Source organism: Trichoplax adhaerens, genomic scaffold (genome assembly GCF_000150275.1).
Source record: "Trichoplax adhaerens TRIADscaffold_1 genomic scaffold, whole genome shotgun sequence".
Taxonomy (NCBI): domain Eukaryota; kingdom Metazoa; phylum Placozoa; class Uniplacotomia; order Trichoplacea; family Trichoplacidae; genus Trichoplax; species Trichoplax adhaerens.
Genome location: NW_002060943.1, coordinates 29,505 through 40,435, shown reverse-complemented (window position 1 = coordinate 40,435; position 10,931 = coordinate 29,505). Strand labels below are relative to the sequence as shown.

Sequence of the window (10,931 nt, the reverse complement as noted above, 5' to 3'; positions counted from 1 at the left end):
TTTTGATGTGATGTTTATAATATAATGCGTTCAAGCGCAAAATAATGGTTGATTTGAACATTGATGAGTAAAACTCTAATATATTTGTTCAATTTCTTAGGCTTTTTGGATATGTTAATTACAATGGCTCCGCAATTACAGCATTTCAGGATATGAAATATCTTGAATATCTGTAAGTATTATAGCATTAAAAGTAAATTTCAAATTTTAGATAGACAAATCTAAAAGAGCATAATCGCCTATATTAACATTCATCAATAAATTGCTATTGGTATCCGAAATCTCAGCTTCTAATTTAAAAGATTGAAACGGTATACATAACCGGACAGATATACTAACAATTGTATACGAATTTGTACCGATAGCTTCACAAAATATAATGTAAATTTTATTTCACGAATAGCGATCAAAGCTAGTATTTAGGATTATTTAATTGCAACCTTCATTCCAGCGATTATTCTAATTATATTATAATAAATGAAACCAAATTTGTAATAGTATTTAAAAAATTAAAGTTTAAGTTGGAAATGATAAACTTAACGATTGTATTCCGTGGTATTTAGTATCAATTTTATCAGTAAGCCTATTATAGACCGAGCTCCAATAAGATTGGTAATAAAATATATCCGTAAGTGAGCCTTTGTCTTGAGAAAAAACTGCAGATTATTTACAGTAAAATGCAAACCAAAAAATTTGAAACTTTCTTTACAACGTGTAGTCGAGGAATTATCAGCACTAACATCGTTTCTTAATTTTCTATATCCAAAGGTAATTGTCAATGACATCGTAACGCATTCTTTTTCTTAATTTTGCCCCTAAGCTAATATGTGATTTAATGTAGGAATAGCCCTAACTTGCCACAAGGGTTGAAAAAGTATTTCCTAAGCTGCACTACTCTTATTTGGAATACCATTCTATTGGTATTCCTAGGTAGATAGAATTGAGCACTGAGAGACCTTCAAACTTTCTGAAACTTATATAGATTTTGGTGCCTAATACTGATTTAACTACACAAGTCAACTCGACTATCAGAAATTAACCACATTGCTACTCTAAAGAACTTCTATCTGTATAGATTAAACACAGTGTAATCCTATTAAATTTAATAGATCAGTATTAAACTAATCAATTTTTTATAATAGTTTAACAAATACATATTAGGCTACCCTACTAAGATATTCTTCTAAACTTAGAAATTGTACTTATAACCTTAACATATTTGGAGTTGATAGATACAATCCAGTTAAAGTAGTTGGCAATTACTATCTTAGTCTATGTAATCCTATATTAAAGATTACTAACATATCAACTTTTAACCGCTAAAGTTACAATTAAGGAGACCACAAACATTTCTGAGATATAAACACACAATGAACGTAATATAGAAATAAAGTACACACTACGAAGATTACTTTCATGATACTAGTATACCGTACTAAGGGCAGTTATTAAATTAAGAAGCATAAAAGTTAATGGAGATGCTAGCTAGTTATCGAAGTAAATAGAATCTTACCCTTTTGAAGCAAAATTGGTAAATTTTCAGTTAATTACTATTTTATTTCGCATTTAAGATTTGTCTGACTTTTACATCTTCCAGCAACTTTGCTAGGTTTATTTTTAGTCTAGTAGATAGAAGTATTTAATTTATAACATGCTTTAGCTCAAAATGATACGCTTACAAAAATACTAGACTTAATGTTTCCTATTAGAAAGCTATTACCAGATGAGAAGTACTAGCAAAAAAATTATGAATTGACGGAATTATGCGTCGAACAAGATGCCAATAGATATACAATGTTATGCTATTATATTAGTTTAGAAGTTTTCAAAATGAAAGAGATATCAATTATTTTCAATAAGCCTAAATTCATGAACTGTAAACCTTTTAGAGCGCATTATACAAGATTTTAACATGAGGATATTTCAATATTTGTACACTAATTAAAATATTTTTCCGATGACTTTTCATCAAGTGATTTAGCAGGAGGATATGTAAGGCATATAGCATGCGGGAAAATAATGAAATTACGAGCGCTTCATAAGCTGTAAGCTTGGCCGGTGTAACAAAAGTATTATAAGTCATTAAATTTGCATATAAGAGTATTATATAGAAATAAGTAAAACTTGGTCTTCCAATTTAAGTTTTAGAAGATTAATTACCATCTTAGAGTATTTCACAGCGATAGTAAAAGATCAATTTTTTATAGATTGCATTACTTCTTTAGAGTTATATTTGTAAATGCATAGATCTAATCACGTTTGATCTTTAAGAAGTATCTAGTCATCAGATAAACATTGAAATAATATGATTAAGATGTAACGATTAAAATATGTTAATAAGTTAATTGGTGATTTCAAGTTGTTTTATTATAATATCTAGCCTACTACAAAGCAGTAAGATTCGCACAATTTGTGATCAAGCCTTCAAGGAACTTAAAGCTCTAACGGAGCTGTATGTATTATGTTAGAATAGCTTATCATTATTAAATTTCATTCGCTTTTAAATCCTTATTGTCCCTTTCACATCATTTATTAATACAACGCTAGATCAAGAATGTTATCATTTTGATTTTAAATTATCTTATTGTGTAATTGATTTTAGACCTTAGTGCAGCATTGCGGTGTGAAACTTTTAAGTATTTCTGTAACTATTTTAATTAATACTACAGATATATTCAATAATATCGTTTAATATTTTAGAAAGTAATCATTGGGATGACGAAATTTATATTCATTCTAAATGATGAATGTTACCCAATAAAACTTCTCAATATCAGCGTTCAATATTATTACATTTTCGTCTTTATCTTCTTAAAGGCTGGAGTACTGTCAATGCTTACTAAATACAGAAGATTAATCTAAAATTTTCAATTTGCATTTAATTATTCGCAACATGTTATTATTAATCAAATATTATCCAGATCACTTAGATTGAAAACTTGAAAAGTTATGAATGAATTGATGCTTTATAGGAACTTACAAAATAATATGATAAAGAAAATAACCAATGCGACCTTCCATGGTTTATACTCCTTACAGAAATTGTAAGAACGGTTCAAATGAATTTTATGATGTTCATAGTCAGAAAACATACGCATATAATGATCGAGTAGCAAGTCCGTTTATACCCGAACACTTAATGACTATAATTTTGTATGATAAAAATACTAATTTCCAAACCAATGTGATTAAAAATTCTTTATCGTCAAGCTATAATCACAAATTTTGCATTCTTTAAAGAGTTACAAACAATGAATATACTTATTGAACTTGTGCCTGCGTTTCTAATATAATAGTGTTTTATCAATATTTTAACTAATTTATTTGTACATCAAATAGAATCCTGACAGATAATTTATTGAGTCATCTTCCAACCAGCACATTTGCAAGCCTACCATCTCTACAACAAGTGTAAGACACCAGATTTATTTCATAATAATTATTCAGACGTGAGATTTAATCGCAATTTATCTAACTGTTTTGGATTTTGCCTTTCGGAATACCAGGATTATAGATAAAAATCACTTTCAAAATATCGATAAGAATATTTGCTTTGGTTCACGAAGTCTAAAATCCATGTAAGCTTTCATTAATCATGGCCCACAATATGACGAAGAGAGATTATAATGGCTAAAAATAGTCACTCTATTTAATTAAATGCGGCAATTGGTTACGAGTATAGAATAAAAACAGTTTTAATTCAAATGGCAAATGCAGTATTCAATGATCTTACACTATAATTTGTAGGTTTATAGCTTATAATTTGCTATTAAATTATTAAATACTGCTGATAATTCTAGTTTGCACGGTATTGCACTTTATACTACTATAGTATTTTAAAGAATAAAGCAACTACAATTAACCAAAGTTACTACATAAATCCTTTATATATAAATGACTCTAAGTTAAGTTAATGACTTCTTAGGAGCTAGGAATAGCCCTAACTTGCAACAAGGATTGAGAGAGTGATTTCTATCGTTTATTACTGTTATTTGGAATACCAGAAAAATGGTTTTCCAAGGCAGATAGGGTTTAACACGGGGAGACCTTCATGACTTACTAGAAAATCACAATCTAATTTATTGTCAGCGAAGTCGCCGTTTACATAGGTTTCGGACCAAAAACGGCTTAGCAAAACAAGTCACCTCATAAATTAGAAATTAACCAAATTAATACCCTTGAGAGATTCTATCTGTACAGATTAGATACACTCTGATCCTGTTAAATTTACTGTAACAGTACTAAAATAATCAATGCTTATTGATAGCTTAACAGATGCAGCACATATAAAGCTGTCCTACTAAGACATTTCCTCTAAACTTAGGAATTGTACTTTGAACCTTAACAACCTTGGAGGCGATAGATATAATCCACTTTAGCTGATTGACAATTACTATTTTAGTCTATGTAATCCTAAATTCAGGATATCAAATTTTAACCACTAAAATTACAATTAAGGAGACCGTAAACATTTCTGAGATATAAACATATATAGAACGTAACATAGAAATAAAGCATACGTCACGAAAGTAATCATGTTCAAAATCATTTCAGTTTTGAGGTTGAAAATTAATAATCTAGCTTATATATACTTAAATCCTATGTCACTAAAATGTTCAGTGCTAGTCTCTGATATTAAATCAAGTAATATTCTATGCAATATATTTTACAGGCTTAATATAGACTAGACCGAGTGTTAATTAATACTTATCGCGGATTAACATTAATCAACATGTTCGATTGACCATCATACGTACGAATGGCGTAATGCCACCATCTTGAATTAATTAATTGCATTACTATACAGCAGTAGTATAATTAATAATAATTAACATGTTATGATCTAACTCTAAGTCATAAATAGTAATTACAATAAAGGTGATCCGATAACAATTGAGGATTGCTGTCTGCACAATTTAGTACACAATATTCTTCGACAATATTTTTAATCACTCGAATTAACTTTTCAATCTTAAATCACTCAGCATAACTATTTTAATGATCGTAAATAATTAATTACTAGTTGTAAACAAGGTGCATCCAGCTCGATAACGCATACAGACTGGAATTAATAAAGAAATTAAATCAATATCTGCTAAGTAATATATCGTGTATAAATCGAAACAAGAATTGATTTACTGCAAGAAAAATAAGAAAATATCTAAGTAAGACCTTAGTGTCGTACACAAATCTTAGGATTTCCATACTAAATCCCTTATTTTTCTACTGTCACTCTTTCTGCTACAGCTATACAGGTGTTTATGTACTTACTGTATATTTATAAAAATTAACGGACGCTGTAAATGATGACCCTTTACTAATATAATTAAAATCGTATCGATATTGTTGACTTCAACCAGTTAAAATCACGATACCAATGCTTTAATCTTAACCTACAGATCTATAAATGAAAATTATATCTCATATTTCGATTTTGAAGCGTTAAGAAATTGTCGTAACACCTTAAATTTGCTGTAAGCTGAAATTTATGAAGTAATTGAATGGCATGTAGTCCTATCATTATTTCTTAGTGAAGACTTTATCTAAAAGGAACATATGTGCTATTATGTGCCTCCATTAATTCTTGATTATGTAACTCTCTTTTGCTAATAGATCACTAAAAAATAATTTGGCTTCTATTCTCAACATAATATCCTTGTCATTGTTATCGGAGTTGAAAACATTGTAATAAAATATCATTTGATAGCTTGAGGTTGAAAAATTTAAGTCTTAGATAACGAACGTAAAATCATCCTAACGCTCAGATTTTAAGCTTGTCTAAACTTTCCTTTAGAAACTTGGAACGAAATCGTATTATAAGAATTTACTGGGACGGTCATTCTAATGTTAAGCCAATATATGGATTAAAATATTTGTAAGATTTACCCTAACTTTCTAAAAATACAAAAATATTATACCAGAAATAGCAGCTCACTTTTTAATAATTACGAAATAGCCTGAATGATTTTAATTTCCGCTACAGTAAAATATATGAATTTCGATATTACTTCTGAAAATTGTGAAATTTCATTGATACATTGTCTATATTTACGTAATTTTCACGGAAAAGCAGATATTTGAAAGATAATCCTTTATCAAAAATATCACATAATGCTCTAAGAGTTTTTCATTACGTTGCTACACTGTAAGTGCCTAGGCTATATTTATTGAAATAATTATAATAGAATTAGGAGGTGATTCGACAATAAAACGATGAGCCTCATTCGTAATTATAATTACCATTTAAGGTCAGCAAGCCTAGCAAATGCATCCCAGCTTGACACGACAGCTTTGAAAATGTTACAAAAATTGTAAGTGATGGCAAAATATGATACATGTGAATTAAGTTGAGGAAAATAAACTTTTTTGGATGTGATGATCATCTAGTATTTTTTTTAACTTTCTTGAAGTCTTATACTAGCAATAATATCTCCTATTTCCTATAGTATGATAATCTCAAAATCCCATGATTACTTCGACAATAAGCAAGCTTGTGTACATGTAGAATAGTGGAGTTAGTTTCGTATGAAATTAATAATTTTGCTTTTGTTTTGCAATCAATCTAGGTCGATCAGTCCAAGCTACATTCCTTCAAATTTTACGTTTGGAAATAATCCATTACTTTCTTCGCTGTAAGTTGCAATCAAGTTCATAAGAGAATATATGCATTGAAATATATTATCAGTGATTGTATCGTTACTTCATGAAATCTGTCAGCAAATTTATAAGTACTCAGTCATATAGTATTGCTTAAGCTAGTGATCAAATTTAATATATATATATATAATATACACTTTTACTCCCTTGTTCCTCTTAGTGTTGTAAAAGATATGGAAAATGTTCCATTTGTCGTTGAAAATAAAAAATTTGAAGGACTAATAAATTTAAAAAATTTGTAAGTTACGACGTAATGCTACTTGAGTTAGCATATTTCTTATGATAAATTTCCATTGTAATTCTACTTGTGGATCAATTCTTACTATTTAATTAAGAATTTCAAATATTAGCAACTAATTAAAACATCGTGAATAGAAGAGTAGTTTAAAGGAGTATTTCTTAAATCGATTAATTTATGGTCTGCTCTATAGAGTTTTAAATAATAATGGAATTTCAGAAATCAGAAACAACAGTTTTCCCCATTTACCATCACTGACATTTTTGTAAGAAAATTCTTATATGACAAGTTTTTTTGAATTCAACTTCTTTATAAACCCTTTTTATTCAATGCAAAAAATACTAGAATAAAAATTGATTCGCTACACGTTATAAAATATGTTTAAAATGATGGTATAATCGATTGAATAATTGGAGAAATGATATCATCGCTTTGCTAATACGAATTATAGACATTTGGAATATAATTCGATTAGCGTAATTGAGAAATATGGATTAGCAACGATAGCCAATTTAGAGTCATTGTAAGTGTCAGTAATAATATGTAAAGGCAGTTCAGTCTTTTGTACAAGCTGTAGCGTATTCATATTAAATAAAATTGTATTACTTATGGTGCAGATGGTAGTAAGTTTAAGTAAAGCTGTCCACTATTTTGATTATAAGCATATGTAATTCTACCGTAATCAGCGAATTTATAAAATTCTCGTGCTTTACAGTATTTTCCTAAAATAAATCATTGACCTGCAGTTGTGAGCACTTTTGTATATAATAATTTAATCACTATTTCTCGCAATCTGGTGCTTCGAAATGCCAAAATACAGTCAAACTTAGATTATAAATGTCATTTCAAGCTTTTCAACATAAACTTTCGATATCGCGTTAGTGTTGTTGCAAACTAAAATGTATGGATTAGTTAAAGGTATCAAGCATTATCTTTCTACAAGATTGCTTCTTTAAATAGCTGTTTGTTACGAGCTAGAAATAGCCGTAACTTGCAATAAATATGTTAGAGAATGTTTTCTAACCTAGAGTATTGAAATCTGGAATACCGATCATGTATTATTCCCAGATAGATAGGATTTAATACAGTAAGACCTCATAACTTTCTAGGATATTAAATCTATTTATGAACGGCAAGGCAGCTACTTATATAGGATTCGGTACCTAAACCTGGTTTAACTACACAAGTCACCTCGTCTATTAGAAATTAACAAAATTAATATTCTAAAGAGCCTCCATCCCTATGAATTAAACACAGCCTAAACCTACTAAATTTACCGTATCAGTATTAAATTAAGCAATTCTTAACAAATACTTATTAGGCTATCCTACTAAGATATTTCATCTAAACTTAAAAATTTCAATTTCAGCCTTAGCATCTTTCGAGACAAAAAATACAATCTAGTTAAACCAGATGGTAGTTACTATTTTAGTCTGTGAAATCCCAAACTAGGAATTTGCTAAAACATCAACCATTAACTACTAAAGTTACAATTAAGGAGACCGTAAACATTTCTGAGATATAAATATAATAGAAAGTAACATAAAAATAGAAATAATATATACGTGATGATAATTACTTTCGTGACTCTGTTTAAAGCTGCATTTGATACATATTACGTAGCTAAATTAGACTGTTCATAAATAAAGATATTTAACTAATGACGTAACTTTATCAGCCATTCATCAATTGATAACATAAAGAATTGATACTTTGATGAAAATAAATAAAAGAAAATAACATACTAGTAGGCCAGTCATAAATTGTTTAATTCTTAAATGCGGTTTGCCTATTGAATGTTTAGATCACTACGGCGGAATAATTTGGTTACCGTTTCGGCATACCAATACAATAAACTTTACAATCTAAGACAACTGTAAATATGCCAATTAAATTATTATTGTCCATAAATTTAATATATGATTTTATAAATGCACACTCGTATATATTTAGTTTAATAAATATGCTATTGTAAATATTTTTTTATTTTCTTTTGTATTTACTAGTGCAAACTCCCGTCGCTTTGCTGACGGTTTACGATAATGTGCTCATTTAACAGATAGTCTTACCATTTGTCGTAGACCTGTCAGAGGTTCAGTAACTTTATACCGTGTACGAGATTACATAACCAGATATAGATTGTAGACGGTACGATTTAAATTGTGATGGGTTAAAGGTTATATATATCTATAGTTGGATTAGTAGTAATCTAAGAGGTGCGTAAAAGCTTGTAGATAAAATCTATTTAAACGATTGAAAAAGTTAATAAAAAGTAGTTCTTAGTTCCTAAGGTTAGAAGTATAACGGAAATCGAAGGCGTACGAATTATTGCGAGATCGTAGATTCGATCACAACGGTATCTTGTCACACGGGAGTTTGTGACAACAACATAAAATTTTATGAGGAAAAAAGATTATTTCACATTTAATTTATATCGTTGTTAGCATAGCTAGGCGTATCCTATATTTTTGATTTGTCTAAGTACATTTTTGTAACAAATTTCGGAATTGACTGCAGGGATTTACAAAAAAATTTGATCGAAAATATTGAGGATTTATCGTTCCAGAATTTAACCAAGTTGAAATTTCTGTAAGATACTTGATCATAATGACGTATAATTATAGCGATGAAAACCATAAGAAACATAAAATGATATCTCATGTATCAATAGCTATAGTTTCCAATATAAGGAAACATTTCGACTAAATTAAAAAATTTTTAATTTGTCTTAGATTTTTAGAACAAAATAGGCTGACAGTAATTTCCGAAAAAGTTTTTTTTGGCTTGAATGGGCTACTGGAATTGTTCGTAAATATAATTATATGGACGAAAGCAAGAATTAATATTTATATATTTTACGAACGCAAGACTCCATTTATTTCTTCATTTACGAATACTCTAGCTTGATATGCATAAGTTAAGAGTAACTTTACTGATTTCACTTCATGCCATTTTTTAATCATAGGCACATCGATGGCAATCGAATTGAACATATAAGCCTAGGAGTTTTTCATAATTTTCGTACATTATATTTCTTGTATGTGAATTCAGTATTAAATTATTATAAGATTTACATAAAATTATAAATCGATATTTAGAGTCCTCCTTTGCAAATACGCTGTTTAAATTTACATCTAATTACATAGACCAAGATATTTTAACACTGACTTCATAGCCTGAAATTTCCTAATTTTGAGATGTTAAATTATTTAAACAGAGATATCGCTGAAAACCCATTGAAAGAATTTGTTCCAAGTAAGAAATTTCCTGAAAAGCCGCCACTACCATACCTAACATCAATGTACGAGATCTATTATTCACTTTCTGATTGCTGAGTAATCGCTATGTGAATCAGTTCTTAGTAAATTTAGGTAGATGCAATCATTTATACTTATATTCTATTCGAGAAAAGTATGTATACCAAATTAAAATAGGTACTTAAAATTTGGTAATCATATAATATCGAGTATTTACTAAGGATGTCTAGTCGGAATACTATACAGTTATAGCAAGATAAGCAAGACCTAGTTAGCTAATAACTTGATAATAAGCAAGCAGCGAAGGTCCGTATGGTACTAATTGAAACCTTAACTTATTTGGTTCATATTAATGCATATTAGGCAGTGGAGTGGTACGAGTTTAAATGCCGATAATTTTAAATATGCTCGAAGTCGCCTGCTAGTAAATATGTTCGTATGCTGTAGCAGTAATCTTATTAATAAGTTTTATTTTTCCAAAGCAGAATTTCTTGGCTTTTATTAACAAATGAAAAAATGTATTTTTGCGATGTTAATATTGAATTATTTGACATTAATTTTGCTTTTATTAATACGCATGTTCCACTTACAAAACTAACGCACGATGGCATAAATCCAAATGGCTGTGGTAATGTAATCCATTCATTTAAAAAAGGTTGTGCTTGAAATGCAAAATCCGAGAAATTAAATCTGAGCATTTCCAGGGATTGTCTTCCGCTTTAAGAATGTGATTAACTTATTTTATTGGATGATAGTGATCACAGATAGCCAACATTGAC

At 29.0% G+C, this 10,931-nt stretch overlaps 1 protein-coding gene across 1 annotated transcript; it reads left to right on the top strand.

The window, feature by feature from the left end:
• Positions 1 to 6,213: 6,213 nt before the first annotated feature.
• TRIADDRAFT_51254 (uncharacterized protein) lies at positions 6,214 to 10,657 on the top strand (the record flags this gene model as incomplete). Its single annotated transcript, XM_002108368.1, has 8 exons — positions 6,214 to 6,311; positions 6,567 to 6,632; positions 6,818 to 6,895; positions 7,347 to 7,418; positions 9,413 to 9,484; positions 9,861 to 9,932; positions 10,113 to 10,196; positions 10,516 to 10,657. The coding sequence occupies 8 exons, from the start codon at positions 6,214 to 6,216 to the stop codon at positions 10,655 to 10,657; spliced, it is 684 nt and encodes a 227-aa protein (XP_002108404.1).
• Positions 10,658 to 10,931: the final 274 nt, after the last annotated feature.